Genomic DNA, 16466 nt, shown 5'->3' with positions numbered 1-16466 from the left:
TTCACTGCTCCTGTTCCTTGTAGGGGTGAGGCAGTTCATTCATTGTATAACCCAACCCCATTGCATCTGGAATTGATTACGGAGCATTCAGAGAAGAGTGGTTGAATGGCAAGAGGAGGAGCAGGGCTGTTGATCTATAAATTGAGTCATTCTTTGGAGCCTTGTACGTATAGAGCAGAAGATGCCTTCTGAAGAACGTGTGTCCTGTGGACCTGTATGTCATGGTCCTCCGGTCCTGACTTGCCCAGCTGAAGCAGAGCTCTGTGGGCACCTGGTGCAGCATCACCTTGTACAGCTGTGTTATTTCTGCTGTTGTGAGTCATGCCAGTTGCTGGGCTTAAGAAGGGCATCGGGGGATAACTCCCCCCATGCCACGCTCTCTGGGGAACGTGACTGTGCTCTTGGTATGGTGGGAATGTCCTGTGGGGAACCAAAGGAGCTGGGTGCATTTAGACTGAGGGAACAGGATGTTAAAATGAATAGTGTGAAATCCATCCAAGGCTGTTAACTAAACTAGGAATGAAAGAGAGCAAAAGCGAAACCAGAATGTATGAAGTAAGGCTCGACCCAGGAAGCTGGAGTCTCTGCCACGGCAAAGAGTTTCTGAGCATCGGTGGCCACAGAGGTTTGAGGCTTTCTCAGCATCCTCAGCAGTGTTTTGCTGCTGTATCCTGCGGTTCTGCCGTATCTCATCCCATTTCCCGTCAGCTGGCCGACGCTCTCCCGCTCGAGGCAGGCCACAGGCCGGGCGTTTGGAGCCCGTCGGTGGTAGAAATTTGGACCCGTCCTTGTGCCTGTCCCTGCTCTGCTGCGCAGCATTACAGAGCTGGCCAATCCTTCCCCTCACCTCTCAAGAGAATTGGGGCTTAAAGGGAGCGCTGTTGGCTTTGTGGGTGAAAACCAACACTCAAACTCTCGTCTGTTTTTCTTCCCTAGTCATGTTACTTAAGGCTGTAGAAAACCTTGAATGTCACAGTTCAGTGAAAGGGCCAAATCCTGCCTGGCACACAGCCTCGGCCACTGAGGCGGATGCAGTTCTATGTGGAAAGCTGGTGCTCGTACACGATCCCAGCAGTGAACTTCAGCGTGGGGGCCACCCATTGCCTCTGCCCGCTCAGAGGTCTGGTGACCTCGATCCCTCACAGCTTTGCTTTGGAGGGTATCTCTGTCTTCTGGCTGTTTCACTAGCAGTGGGAAATAGGAAATGAATCCATAGGTTTGACCTTCAGCGTGACTCAGAGCAAACAAGCGGGTGCGTACGTTATACGGCTGAGGGGTCTGCATGGCGGCTGAGCGGGGCTCGGTGGGTTGTCCTTGGGGTCCCCATGCTTGGTGCGTGCGCTTCATCCCAGCAGCTCTGGCTGTGTGCTCAGGCAGCGCTGGGCCCTGGTGAGCTGTACAACAGCAGAGTGGGAAGAGCTGTCACTTGCTGGGGTTTCAGGGAGGGTTCAGTCACAGGGGTGAATCAGAGCAAGTGGAGGCGGCTGCTTTGTCGTCCTGGGTGCATGGGCAGGTTGGCTGGGGTTATTTGCCGCGGCGGTAAGGATGTGCCTGTCCTCGTGCTGCCTGCATCCCTGTTACCCAGCTCCTCCCTGCAGCTCTGACTTGTTGCTTCTGCCTCTCTCCTCTGCTAGACCAGAGGGACTGCAGCAGCATCTCCCGTGCCCTGCAGTTACCACTGGGATCGCTTCTCCGTGCCTTTCCCAGTGCCGTCTGAACTGGCATGACCCTTCTCCCAGCTCTCCCTGCCCACAGAGCAGGAGCAACGGGGTGGCAAGGTGTCTGGGGACGGAGCAGGGGGCTGGCTGTCCCTCTCCCACTCTGAGTTTTGGTGTCCTGCGGTGCAAGAGCCCCGGACTCCCTCCCCCCCCCCCCAGCCCCGCACGCCTGCGGCGGCGAAGGCTGATGGAGAGGGGCCAAGCACGGCAGCTCGCTGCCAAGAACTTTCTTTGTTTCCAGCCACCTCCCTCCATTTTTTTCTTTTCCTCTTACAATTTCCCACTCCCTTTTCTATATTAAACCCTGCTCTGGTTTGGCTCGATCCCTGAGCTGCTTCGGTTTCTCTGCCCCTTTGAATTTCTCGGCACTCCTTTCTCGCGGCAGTGGCCGGAGCCAGGGTGCGAGGCTTTTGCGTCGCTTCCCTGTATTTCGGGGTGTGGGGGAGTGCGGGTGGAATAGAGAGACTGATGCTTTTTCCCTTCTACTGGCAAAAGATGCTTTAAGTATGCAGAGTTTTCCACAGAGGGGTTTATTGTACATGGTCTCCCTGGACCCGAGACCACACAGGCTCAAGCCCATTGGAAACAGCTCTGCAGACAGCTCTGCCTCTGCTGGAGGCTGTTATGTTTGGCTTTGCCGTAGGAGCTCTGCTGAGTGGCAGGGGACCTACGCTGGTGCCTGTCGGTGGCGGCTGGGCAGAGCTGTGTGTCCCTGCAGCCCCATGGAGGTCTCCTTCCAAGTGACCATGGCGTTGCCTTCCACCCTGTCGTCGTTCACGTGTGGCTGCTGTCGACACGGGACGGTCTCGGTGTGCAGGAGCTTTGGGCGCAGCGATGCTGCAGGACTGGGAAGCTCCGGGATTGCTGCAGAGCCACCCAGGGAGGGCTGTGCCGTGCCGGGGAGGGCTGCTGGCAGGTTGTTGACTTGCAGGGCTGTGGCAGTGTGGGTGTGCTGCTCCTGGGCTTGAGCTGGTGTAGCTGGATGGTGCTGAGCTCGGGGTGGATCTGCCTCGTTCAGCAACGTGCTAGGTGCCAGGCAGACAGCTCGCAGGGCAGCCAGCAGCTACCCTCTTCCCAAAGCCTTATATGTGGGCTTTATCTGTGCCCCCACAGCCAGGACACCTTGCAAGTCTCCTTGGAAGACTTGGGAAAACTGCTGTGGGAGGAGAGAGGCCGAAACTGTAGCTCTAGGTTTTCCTGCAACTTCAGTCTGCCTTTTTCCTCCTCGATTTTAAGCTGTCCAGGCTGCTTCCAGGGTTGTGTTTTGTGCATGTCCATACTGTGTTTATGCAAGGAGTCCAGAAGTGATTCTTCTAGGAGGTCACACGGCCTCATGTTTCAAGAACGGGAAACTCTTTTCTGGTTTTGTTTTTTTAGTATCTGTTCTTAATTCCATTGCCTCAAGTCAGCTGCTTGAATCATCTCCTCTCTCTGGCCACATTGTTTTATGGGACAACGTTCCTCTTGGGGAAGGTGCAAGACTGAGGGCTTGTGAAGGGCTGCAGAGTCCTCGGTCCATTTGAGCAGTGGAAGTTGCCAGGAGCCATTGCTGTCTGCAGCACCAAGGCTCTTTATCAGTCCCTGGAAAAATACTTCTGGGGTCTGACAGCTCCCAGGGCTTATGCTTGCTACTTCGTTTCTTCAAGAGGAAAAAAAAAAATTAAATGTCTGGCTGCCCTTTCAGATAGAGATAATCTGGGCTGGCTTTCATCCCCCCTGTTCTCGCGCTCTTCTCCCAGCGACTCCAACCACTCTGGATGTGCATCTGAGCTGGCTCCTTCAGCTGCCCTGCTCTTCTGCTGATGCCTGACATGGGAGCTCGTGCCCTGCCTGGGGTGCTGTCCTGCCCGGGAGGGATGTCCTGGATCTCCCTTCAGTGGTCACCTGCTGTGGGTTGCCTGCGTGTCTCCCCCGGGGCTGCAGAGCCCTTGCTGCCATGCGGGCTGACTGGCAGCTCTCGCTGACAGCTCTGTTACGGTTGGCCAGGTGCCATTTGCGTTTCTTTTAGCGTTTTTTGAGATTTCCCTTATGAATGTTTTCAGCCCCGCTTTCCACTGGCCCATTCTCCCTCCGAGCTGCTTCTCCAGAGATGCTGGGGAGGGGAGAGCGGTGGCAGGGATGCCGTGGGGACCAAGCTCACGATGCCCGGCAGGGTGGGCTGCAAGATCCCTGGGGCCATTTTTTCCATCTTTATATTTCTGTTTAAGACACTCGCTTTCAAATGTGACCGAGGAGAATCCTGGGTGATGGAGGTCCTGATGGTAAACTTCTCGAATGGTAATTTTTAAGTAGTTGGTATGTGGCCAATACTTGTAATGTAGGGAGTCTGAGGAACCCAGGGAGTTTGGGAACCAAATCCCCATGGTGTCTGTTGGAGTTCAGCCTTTTGCATCTGCAGGTTTCCGTTTTCTGTGAAGGATCTGATGCACTCCTGCCCTTCAAGGGACAGGAGCACGGGGAGTGTTTGGCGTTTATGTGAAGTGCTCCTCTCCTCCAGCATTAAACAACATCCACCTGCACCTCCGAAACTGTGCTGGGGCCTCTGCACCTGCCATGAAAAGCCCCCTGGGAGCAGAGGGCAGGTCTAGTTTCCTTGCTTTGATCTTTGCTGAGGCTCTGGCAAGGTTGTCCCGCCGGGAACTCCTCCTGCTCCGTAACATGGGCTTTCTGCAGTGTGGGCCTGCTGTTTCATGGCACGAGGGCAGGGGAGCTGGCAGCTGGGAGAGGGATGATGGGGGGCTGAGGGTTCGTGCATGGGGCTCTTTTAATCCCAAAAGCAGGATTTTGAGTGTATTTGTGTGACTCTGAAGGCTCTGTACCCCTCCTCTGCATGTTGCTCTAGTAGGACAAATGCCATGAGCTGCATCTGAAGGATTTCAGAAGCACGGACATGAATTTCAGCTGTGCTCCCCTGACCTGTGTCTGAAATGAAGCTAAGGAGGGTTGAGCCCCAGTGATTTCTGCCTGTTCCAAAGCTCAGCTTGGCCTGTTGCCTTCAGACATCAGACCTAGCTGTGGAGTTTGACATGACGCGTGTGCAGCATCGTAGGCTGGAGCCAATGTAGGCTGGAGCGGAGCAAGGGATGGAGGCTATCGGGCTGGGAGCGGGGCAGGGTGAGGCGTCCTTTCTGGAGGGAGGGGAGCGCTGGTTCCTGGGTTTTACCGAGTCAGCTAGTTCCCTCCACGGTGCAGACCCCGCTGTTGGCCCGAGAAGGGCTGTAAATATTTAGATAGCTCTGCCTGTTGGTTTTGGCCAGGGGCCCATCCCACGTGATGGGGTTGCAGAGCCCCCCTCCTGGATCTGGCCACCCGCCACCTCCGTGCCATCTGCCCAACTCTCCCCACCCCTCAAGGAAATGGCGGAGCAGGATCTGAGCGGCGGCGGTCCCCCCATTCCCAGAGGTGTTCCCCGTGGGTGCACGTCCCTGAGGCAGCACCAGCTGGAGCCCCAGGAGATCCCCTCGCTCTTTCCATGGAAAGGGGCCTGCTGGTGGTTTCTCTGTGTTATTTCTTTGAAGGACCATAGAAATCGGAGCTGGAGAACGCCCATGAAATAACTGTTTCCACATGCCCTCACCCACACAGCCGGGCTGGGAAAAAGCCCGTCCTTGGAGCAGCCTCTGCAGGACTGAGGGTTGTGGGAGCAGGTGATGGGGTGGCTCCTACCAGGACAAAATGGGGTTTGTTCAGGCTGCTGCTCCGTGGTGGGTTCTCCTGGGAAGGCATGGTGCAGTGCCAGGCCAGGAGGGGAAACTTCAGACCAAGTGCAATGTTTTCAAAACTGTCTTGATCATTTAAAGTGTCTTCCAAAAGCACCTGAGAAAGGGATGGGTGAGTGCCTGTGGGAGCTTGGTGCCTCATCATCTCCAGTCCCTGTGAAGACCGTCGCTGTGTGGCCGACTGCGCTGTTCATCCTTTTCAAAATCTGCACTTTTGTTGTCAGTTGAGGAGAGCACCTGAGTTATGCTTTCTGGTGTCAGCAGGGACTGGATTAGGTGTTGGCAGAGACCAAGATCTGATGGTTTTGGCCAACAGAATACCCTGGTGGGATGGGGCGTCAGAGTGAAGAAGGAGGGATATTCACAAGGAGAGAGGAAGCCATCTTTACTGAGACAGTGTTTTTATAGACACTGAGGAGCTCCCATTCCTGTGGGCTTCCCCATCTTTTCTGCTTTCCACTAGTAGGTGAGGAGATACCCCTGGAGACCTTTCTGCTGTTCAGATGGGATGTGCAAGAAACCGTTATCCAGACTCCAGGGAGATCTGCATTTCAGCAAAATAGGAGTGAGCTCATCTGTTGGGAGAAATGCTCCTTCCCTCAATTGCAAAGGGTATAATAAAGTGTGGTGTGCCCTCAAATCTCATGGCTTTATTACCCTTAAGAGCTTTGAATTCATTTTGGCTTGAGCAAATCCACATCCTGATTAAAATCCCAGTCTAATAAGCTGTTGACTCCAAATAAAGGCAGGATAGGAATAAACAATGAAGAAAAGTTGGCTCTTCCTCCTGCCCCAGTGGAAGGCTTTCTCCAGGCAGGCAGCCAGCAGTGATATAACCCCGTAAAGTCCTGTAGACTGGTAAGAAAGCTGGGATATCAGCTGAGCTTCCAACCAAAATGAGCTCATGCTGGCCTGCTGGTAAGTCCTGGGGTGAGGGTAAAGGCAGCTTGGATGCTTACTTAGCGTCAAGTTAACGCTTAGTTTGCTGATGGTATGGTGGTGACCGTATGGATGTTCTCAAATACTTCAGAGGCCACGTCAGGCAACTTTGCAGGTTTTCGTTGCAAACTATGGTCAGCCAAGTCATCCCTGACCTGTTGAGGTCTAGAAACATGTTCTTGAATGGATATTGTGCCTGACCCAACGCAGAGTACATGTCGAGCCATGTTTGGTGATAGGTAAGCACAGTGTCTGTGCCTCCCTTGTAGCAAATCATGGTCCATCCAGGTCTCCACAGCTGCTGCAGATGCTGTCTTGCAGGAGCTCTCCGTCTTCCTTGTGTTACTATGCAGAAAGTGCAGGTCCTTCAGCTCAAAAAAAGGATTTGTGAATGGAAAGGAGAGAATTGTGGTTAGCTGAATAAGGCCTGTGAGGTGAAGCTGAGCGATTCGGATTTTGTCTGGGAGAGGGTGGTGGTGCCTGTGACCCCCAGCCAGCTCACTGCAAGTCAGCAAAGCAGTCACAGCTGTGTTTGGGCTGCTCATCTGGCTTAAGAAAAGTGTTCATGGAACTGATGCGTTGAAGGTACTGAACTTGCTTCATCTCACTGCCTCTTCTTCCAGCTTAATTTGGAAGTGATTCTGCTGTGAAGAGTTTGTCGTTCCCCAGGAGTCTCCTTACCTTGGTAGGTCATGCTGCGTCAGCCCTCTGAGCAGCAGAGTGACTTTTCGATTAGATTTTTAGTACGGCATTCAAATAGGTTTGATGAGCTCAAATAATTTAGTGTTGTGCTATACGTTTGAGTCTCCTGGTGTTTGAGTTTCGGTATTGGGCTGGGATGTTGGTCACATTCCAGTATCTGGAAAAATGTGCGTCTCTGTGGGAAACCTTGTAAAACTCTTGAGGGATTCTGTTTTAAATACCAAAACTTCACCATCCTAAGAGCCTTCACACTTCATTATGTTAACTGGAGTTCTGGCAGGTCTGTTCACCTGAGCTTCTGAATGTTTTGTTCCTGCTTCAGTCAATCGATACTTGACTTTGTGGTGGAAATAAGCAGGATGTGAAAGTTAAAAGAAAAAAATGAACATGCCCTCATTCTGCGTGGTCAATCTGTTATCAATTAATGAAGGCTGAGGTTTGCATCACTTGAGTGTTACACTGGCGTCTCGTCAAGGGTCATCTTTGGTTTCTGCGAGCAACAAGTGAGGACATTAGATAAGTAATTGCCCAACTCTGATATTTGCTTGTTGTCTTTCATAGAAGAATAAAAAAATGGGGTGGGGTTGTGGGTTTTTTTTTTTTGCATTCATCACCAATAAAATCCTGGTCATATGGTCCTGCAATAACCTACAATTACTAGGACTGATTGTGTCGCATTTTCAGGAACAGGAGAGTAATTTGCACCCCAGCAAGTTTGAGTAAGCAAAACTTCAGAGCTGCTTATGGAAGAGCAGACAGAGTTTCGGACCTTGGGCGTTTGAGTTCCTGCAAGCCCAGCCCCAGAACCCAGGCTGGCGGTGGTGTGTGGTGCGGTGCACCGCGGGCTGCGGTTGTGGGATCTCGACATCAAATTTGATGCTGCAGCCGTAGATGGGATGGCCAAGGCATAGTTATTAACTCATAATGTGACTGTTTCTGGAGAGACTTCAACTGTGTTTTTACGTAGAAGTGCCCTTTCACATTCGATGTATGCCCCTGTTTAGGGATAGGGAGCTGTCTTAGTTCACAACTATCAATAAGCATTTAGTAGGCAGTTAAATTGCAGCAGTAGAGCTTAATAATTTAATTTTACATATTTTCTACTATTGCTGAAATGACTTTAAGTGGTTCCATGAGCTTCCCGGATTGACGCCCAGCCGTGGGGGCTGCGTTGGCAGCTTTAGCAGGGTTTGGGTTATAGTGCGGGTTGTTGGGTCACTCCTCTCTGATTTCTTCCTCTGTTCCACGCAGGTGTACATCATCAAAGTCACCTGGTCCAATGGGTCCACAGAAGTCATATACCGACGGTACAGCAAGTTCTTTGACCTGCAGGTAAGCATTTCACCAGTGCTTGGGTTTTTGACTTCGGAGGGTCAAAAGCTGTGGTCAGTTGAGAAGCGTGGTCTCTGCCTTACACTTAGCGTGCCTTTTGTAATCTACTAGAAAATGTTCTGATCTGGGGAAACTTAAACACAAATCCCTGAAAAAAGCAAGAACAAGGCAACCTCAAAAGCTGGAATCTTTGCTCCAGTGCCTCTTGCGCATCAATGGGGACACCCTGGGACTTTTGCATGTCCTGGTCTTAGAGTCTGGACTAAATGTGCACAAGGCTGCGTAGGTGGGTTTGAATTCCTGCAACAGAAATCTGTGCAAGTGGTGGGGTTTTTGTTGGCGTTCTTTGTTTGCTTTGTCGGGGGGAATTTGTTAAAGTTAGGCCCAAATTCCATTCCTGCAGAGCTAATACTGTGCCTTTCCCAGCTGCTGTCACAGCAGAACAGGGCTGCTGCTGAAAGGTGCCGATTCCCTGGGTCCATGTCCCGCTGGCTGGTGTTTCGGGGAACAGGGGAGATGCCTGGTGCGGTGCACTGCCAGCCCGGAGGGCAGCTGACAGCAGCTGCTTTAGCAATTACCTCCTGGTGCAGGGGGGAGCCGGGAAGAAAATGGAGCCAGGAGGGAGGGAGGAGGCTGGAAAGGCAATTGGGACAGGCTGGGTTGCAGAAAACTGAAGCCGGTGTTCTAGGCGAGCAGGCAAAGGGTGTTTTCCACCCCCTCCTTGGTGGAGATGAGCCAAGGGGTCTGGCTGAGCTTTGTGAGCCAAAACACAAACTGAGCTGCTGGAACAGACTCGGTGCAGATGAGAAAGGAAAATGCACGAAGTGATCTATGGACCACCAGCAGCTACCAGAAGAGTCACTGGCACGTCCCACCTGGCCTGTGCGTGGGACTGGGAGAGGAGAGGAGCTGGGCACCCCCTGCCTCCAGCGACCTGCTCCCATGAAGCTGAGCATCACTATATGCTGTATTTGAAAGGGCAAGCCCATGGGAATCCAGATTGCTTTCCCAGGTTCAGCTGGTCAGCTGGCTTCAGGTCAGCCTGCGAAGCCTGGAGTTGTGCGAGGCAGCTGCTCATGTCGATGGTGCCCCGTCCTCTGCCCAACGAGGCACCTTCTGCAGAGCCATGGACGTGGCCATAAGGGTGACCACGTTGAGTAAGCCCTGGCCAGCCAGAGAGAGCCCAGCTTCGGCAAGACCCTGGGTGTCCTTACCCTGCCCCATGCTGCTGTCCTCCAGCATTGTGCTGGGCAAGGTAAGGTAGGGTGGCATGGGTGGCTGCTGGTGCAGGCAGGGGTTAAGCTGTGTGCAGCTGCTTGTGTAACCAAGGAAATATTGAAGTAAATAAACAGGGAACAGCTGTTGGGCAGCAGCCAGGGCTGGGAGGAAACAGAGCTCAGTGCTTCCTTCTTCACAGCATCTTGTCTTCGCTGGTGCTCCAAGGTGGTGGCCAAGCTCATGCTGTCATTTGCTGCAAGGGGGGCCACAGTCTTTTGGGGTTTATATGTGATAAACCAATGCCTCTAGCTGTGCTGTTTTCCCTGGGCTGCCTTGCTCCTCGTGGGGAAGGACATGTAGGGAAATAGTGGCCGTCCTTCCTCTCTTCCTCCCTTTCCATCTTGGCTGGAGCTGTGCACGCTCCTAGATGGAAAGTGTCATCACTGAGACTGTCTGGAGCCAGAGACTCAAACTGGCTCTACAGAACACCCTGGAGCACCTTTAGAGGCAGAGATGCTTTTTATATATATATATATATATATAAAAAATGGTGCAGATGGGAAGGTTTGAAGCAAACATCTCCCTCCTTCCCTGTTCCCTGCAGCTTTTTCTTTAAAAAAAAAAAAGTAACCACTCCTTTTTGGCTCTGTTGAAAGAATGAATGAAATTGTGGTTTTTCCCTTCCTTCCCTCTTATCGCACATGCTTCCTGGTGTCCTTATTTTAAACTTGTGGTGCAGTACAGTGGAAATTGGATTGAAAGACGAGGAGTGAAACAGATCCTCTTAGCACAGTGGAAAAAAATGCTCTAGGTAGGCTTGGTACCACTGACTGTTGCCGTTGCTGGAGGCCTTTATTGTATGACTGTTGGATGATTCTATGCCAATTTTAGCTCTTCAGGCAGAAATTTTCCATGCTGGAAATTATTCATGCCTCTGGTTATTAAAAAAAAAAAAAAAAACAAAAAAACAAAAACCCATAAAATAACTCATTGGCTAAAATGGTTCGGCTACTTCTGAAAACATAGTAAGAGGGAAAAGTATTTTTCCCGGGTCCAGTTCGGATGATCATTTTGATGCGTTGGAGAAAGAATTGGAAACTTGAGTCACAGGTGAGCCCTGTGTCAAGAATCTGTCTTTCATGTTATCCGGTGAAAATCCATCCAAATTTATTCATACTTACGGCCTTGAGCAATCACAGTACATGCATGTTTGGGTAAAGATATTTGTTAATTTAATATCTCTGTTCCCAGTGATTCTGGCAGCACTTCCCATGCTCCTGCCAGAAGCTGAGCAGGATTTTGTTTTTTCAATAGCAGCTCTGGCCACATTCGGGTGAAGGTTGGTACACCCTCTTTTGCTGTCAGTGACCCTCCTGCTAAGCCCAGGCAGGAGGACAAGGAAGCCGTTTGATCCAAACGGAGAGGGGAGAAGAACTTCTTGGGGCAGGAGTGAGGGCTGGTTGGGGGCTGACCCCCGGGCTGATGTGATGCTGCAGTTCAGAGCAGCCCAGGCATGGTTGTGGGAGTGGTTGGGGATTTTCTCCTGATATTCCCTGTGGGGCCACAGCTGAATCGCTTGTCACCTTCCATTGTGACCAAACAATTATTTTAGGAGTAGGGCCAAGTAAAACACTTGCACGCTTAGTACTGACAGCCTTGCCGGCTGGCCTGCTCCCACTGCAACCAGAGGGCAAAGTGTCCTTCCCTCCCCAGCCGGGCAGGAATGGCACTCAAAACACAAACCGCCAGCTCAGCTGAAACAGGGGTGAAGCCTGGAGTTTGCCCAGTGCTGGTCTCTGCCCGTGTCTGGATGCAGAGACATCAGACCATCGCATTCCCCGTACTGGAAATGGGGAATGTCGAAAGCCATCTTGCTGGTCGCAGTAACACCGCTCTTACTGGCTGGGAGCGTTCAAGGTTTTGTCTGAATACTGTGAACTTCCAGAGCTCTTCCCTTTGGCTGTTATTGATACCCGAGGCTGGCCCTCTTCTGCACAAGTCCTGGTTTACAGCTCATTGCTGTAGCAGCCTTTCCAAGCACCACCCTGCTTTTCTCTTCCAAGGGTGGCAAGACCTCCTCTTTCTGCCTAATTACCTGTTTTCATTCCATTGACCACACCATGGGCCATCTGCTGTCACGCAGGAGATTGTCACCTCCTCTCTAAAGGCTAGTGACCAACACTCATTTCGCCATTCAGCTTGTGTGTCCCAGCACGAGGCACAGACTGCTTCCTTGTGGTCCTGGTCCAGTGCTTTGAGCAGATGAAGTGGTGGCCCTCATCCCTCGGGAAGCACGCGGGTCATACCCTTTCCTGCTCTGGGGCCATCACAGGAAGGCTCAGCATGCCGTGCCAGGCAGTGAAATTGCGAAGGGAATGCTTAAGCTGAGGAACACCTCCACCTCCTATACACTGCTCATTGCAGCAGGAAACCTTCAGCAACCTGGGCAGCGCTCAGGAGCGTTTTTGCTGAGCAGATCCTCTGTGCCCAGGTTCCTACCACCTCTCCTCTTGCTTTCTCTGTAAATGTTTTGTGTCACACGGCGATTTACATAAGAGCAACTTTTTAGGGATTAAAAAACAAACCCTAGATAAAATTGTAATTCTGAAGTTTGAAGCCTCGGGTAACTATATGATTCGTAGTAAATTTGTAACTACAAATACTAAACTGAGTTCTGCATGAATCTCTTGGCTGGAGGAATATTTTCCTTCAAATAGGACTGAGGCTCTTTTGTAACACTCATTATGCCAGATGTGAGCTATTGGGAGCAGATGGATGCTGTTCCCAAGAAATAAAGGCAATAAGATTGATGCTTGCAAGGATGCCAGTTGTATTCCGGACACTAATTGGGGCTGGCAGGTACGCTGGAAACGTTAGCTGGCATGGAAGTTGGTAATCAGATATGTGAGTGGCTGTCTCCGGTGGACAGAGATAGAGGATCAGGGTCTTGCGTGCCTGCGAGATGCTTCCAGCCCTGCCAGCGGGGGAAGAGTCGTGCAGTGACTGCAGGGCTCCACTGGATCATGTCAGATGCATCACTTGGGAGAGGGTTAACAAGTCTCTTGGAAGGATCCTCTTGAAACCATTGGCGGTAAGGAGCGATAGAGTTGGTTGGAGAACAGATACTGGCTTGTGTTTTGTGTTTTTTATGGAAACCCCCAAAAAGAAACATTTTTTCCCAGCTCTGTAATTATGAGCTCATCGGGCAGGATGGTAGTCGTTTCAAGTCTTCATGTGACCAAGAGCCACTGTTATCTCGCTATGCTCCTAAACCATCCTTACACCCAAACCCGACCCTTTTACACTTTCCACGCTATTACCAATCCCCGGGCAGGAGCCCTGCTCCATGTCCTCAGCCTCCTCTGCCTTTCAGCTGCAGCCACCCTCTCCTCGACCAGGAGTCTTTGCCTGGCTCTTTTCAGTTCTGTCTTGTTTTGTGTCCTGGACAGCAAGGCTCGTGTCCCCGCAGTTGGGAGCAGATCCCATTGGTCACAAAGTGAGCTGTGATGGAGCCAGGTCTCAAACCTCCCTCTTGGAGCAGGCTTTGCTGTTCATGCTGTGTCCTGCCTTCTCACCACTGAAGCAGTAGCTTCTCCTCTGGCAGGCAGCTGCAAGCCCTTAAAAATCAAGTTGCTATTCAGGACTGCCCTTCCTGGGGACTTTTCCTCTTGCAGTCAGAAACCTTTCCTTCAGCCCTTGTCCCAGCTGAAGGCTGTAGGAGAGGATGATGCTGCGTGGCTGCTCATCTGCACAGAGGTTTACTTTTGAGCCAAGGGATGGAGATGTGACGTAGGCTGGAGTAAGCGTGCTTGCTGCACGATTCAGAGACAGAAAAATTGAGAATTTTAAACAACCTTAAAAATGGCTCTGGCTCTGTCCCCCACTCCTTTCTGCGTGCGCATCGAGTGTGTTTCCCAGTCCCTTGTTTGTCCATATGTTTAACAAATCCTTCAGGTTCTTAGCTGGAAACTTTCATCTTTGACCCACCTGGAGCGATGACATCTTGGAGAGAGTCCTGCAGCCCTCGGCCAACAGCTTTGTGTGTAACACACACACAAAAAAAATAGGCTCTTGAAGTGGTGCCTACTTTTATGAGAAAATTGGCAAAAGGCAATGGTCTGTGCATGTCGTCTCAATGTGGAAGACAGATTAGCTCTTCTGGAGAGGGTTCTTCACCTGGTGTGTACGTGCAGCTGCCAGGCAAAGACAGGGAGAGGGGGAGAAAGTCAGTATCTTACTAATTCAGGCTGGTTTTAAATAAAACACTACATTAAAACGGGCTCGGAAGACACTAGCTGGCACATAGAGAAGAATTGTTCTCATCAGCCTGTTTCAGGCAGTTGGACTCTTGAAAAATTAAGATGAGCCTCATGCGTTGCTCCCAGTACTGCGAGACCTGGGCTCCCCTTCCTCCGCCTGCACTCCTCCTCCTCCCCCTCCTCCTCCTCTGCTCTTTAAGCTGGGCTCCTGGCAGGGCACACAGTTCACAAAGGTGAAGTAAGTGTTATCTTAAGTCTCCAGATGTGGAAAGCAAAGAGTAGGCGTGCCGAGTAACATGTCCCAAACAGCACAAGGCTCCTTCAGGTGGGAGCGCAAGCCGAGGCACCGCTTGGATGTCACCCCTCTTCTGGGTCACGCCTGGTCCTGGTGGCCTCTTTGATGAAAAAGCCCTAAGGCAGCTCGGCCGTGCTGCGGCTGAGGGAGATGGATGTCTTTTTGTATCCAGGGATTGTAAACAGGGCTCTTTCGATAGCGATTTCGTAACAGGAATCTTATTTCAACAGTTTGGGGATTTCTTTTTTTCTCCAGGGTTTATGGAGTTCAGCAAAATTCTGCACAGTTGCGTGTGCAATGTACTTTGTGGTTGCACCCTGCCACAAAAATAAATCACCAGGATCTCACTCTTAGACAGCTGGATCATGAAAGAGAGGCCCTTGCGTGACCAAGCACAAGAAAAATCCTACAGCTTCCTACAGTGAGGTTCCTTCTACAAGGCACCAGCAGCTATTTTTTCTTCCGTGCCCAGACTGCACTGAGAGCCATGAGCTTAAGTGCAGTATGCAGAAGTATAGAAGAGGTGAATTGCCATAATCTAGCTCAAGAGAAGAACCACTCTCCATTAAATAAGGACTACCTCTGTCTCTGGAGAAGAAACAGCTGGTATTTTTCCAGCAGTGCATCAAAAATCTTCATCATTCTCTTCCTCTCTCCCTCTACAAAGAACACGTACAGTCCTATGCACTTCAGCCTAGTTAAAAGTTGGCTCCTTAATTTTTTCTCTCTCCAAATGTCTCCCATTTATAGCTTTCCAGCATTTGGCAGCCAGGAGCCAGCGCATTCCCGTGCGTGCTAGAGCCAAGGCAGGTCAGTGGAGTTATAATTGGCTCTAGCTGGCACCCGGACGAGCTGCTGCGTTCTGTGCCTGGCAGCCGAGCGGGGCTGTGAGCTGCTGACAGCCGTGCCTGCCGCTGGGACATGGCAACTCGTCCTCCCGGAGAGCCGGTGTCAGATGAAAGTTCCCCGGGCCAGCGTACACCTGGGGCGAGCGTGCCGGCACCGGGCAGCACATGTGTCTGCGATGGAAATTGTTTTTGATTCTCATAGCTAAAGCTTTTCTCAGGCAGCTGCTCATAACAGTGCTTGATGATGTTAGGTTTGTTCCAAGCTGATGGCCAGCGTTTGCCCTCTCCCTTTGCTCCGAGCGTGCAGCTCCGCAGGCTGCATCTGCACCCTCGCCAGGTTTCTGCAATCCTCCCTCTTGCCTCTGGAGCAATTTTGCTTCTTGCTGCTGGTTTGCTGTGAGCCCTGAGGGCTCCCGCTCACCTCCTGGCTCACATCTCTGACTGCTCCCATCAGATGGTCCCTTCTTGTTCCCAGGCTCATCGCCTGGCGCTGCCGTGGTGGCCCCGTGGTGAAGGTGGCCCACACTCCTGAGCCCACACTCCGTGCATTCATCCCTGTTGGCACTCCCTGGTCTCCTTCCCTCTGGAAACCTGGCAGAGCAGCCGGAGGAGACAGCATTCGCAGCCTTTGCCTCCCAGCCCTGGGGGAAGTACGTCCCACGTGAAGCATTGCGTGGTGGGTGCGATCCAGAGGGGAGCCTGTGCTGAGCAGAACATGTGGAGGGGGGAGGCAGAAGGATGGGGGGATTAAAACAGTATTGACGCCTCAGGGACGGAGCTAAGTTCTCTTGCTGATAATCTGGTGTGGTTTTATTTGGTGAGACTTTTGGTAATGTGGTGTTTAAAAGTTGTCCTGTAACACGAGGTGATCGGTTACACCTTTCTCTCTGGCTCAGCGGTGAGCTAATGCCCTTCCACTCCCCAGCTACTTAAAGAAAAAGCCCTGGAGATTCAGCTGCCCCGCTTCTGGGAGGGCTGAGCAGGATCCCCAGGAGGGCAGGAGCTCACTGGCAGCCCCACTCCTGCCCGCTGCCTGAGGACTGGGTCTCTGGGGATGTGCCCAGGGCCCCGCTGCGGGTATCTGCCTGGAGCCAGTTGTGGCCGGGAGGGTTTGATGAGGTTTGTGTGGGTCTGGGCTGACATGAGCCCTAGTGTCTCCGCCGTGCTCTTAATCAATCTAATGCAGCTCAGTTTTCTGGTGGAAAGACCTGAAATTTATACTGTGTGGCAGCAGCCCTGGATCCGAAATGAGCCAGTTTCAAGCTGACTGATGCTGCTTGAGGATTGATAGCAGTAAATCAGTGCAGAGGAGCCTGTAACTCAGAGCACTGGATTTTTAGTAAAATGTCCAGGACCCATTTACATCACTAAATCTGTACAATATAGTACTGCCATAGCGTGTGCCACACGCGTAGCGTGGGCATCTAAGAAGTGGA

General features: G+C 51.7%; 1 protein-coding gene across 1 annotated transcript in view; it reads left to right on the top strand.

The window, feature by feature from the left end:
* Positions 1 to 16466, top strand: part of SH3PXD2B (SH3 and PX domains 2B) — a 79471-nt gene that overhangs the window by 4449 nt on the left and 58556 nt on the right. The window contains exon 2 of the mRNA XM_068408775.1: positions 8330 to 8410. Coding sequence (XP_068264876.1) covers positions 8330 to 8410 — 81 coding nt within the window. The remainder of the gene's footprint in view (positions 1 to 8329; positions 8411 to 16466) is intronic.

Source organism: Nyctibius grandis, chromosome 10, assembly GCF_013368605.1.
Source record: "Nyctibius grandis isolate bNycGra1 chromosome 10, bNycGra1.pri, whole genome shotgun sequence".
Lineage (NCBI taxonomy): Eukaryota > Metazoa > Chordata > Aves > Nyctibiiformes > Nyctibiidae > Nyctibius > Nyctibius grandis.
This window is presented reverse-complemented; position numbering and strand designations above follow the sequence as displayed.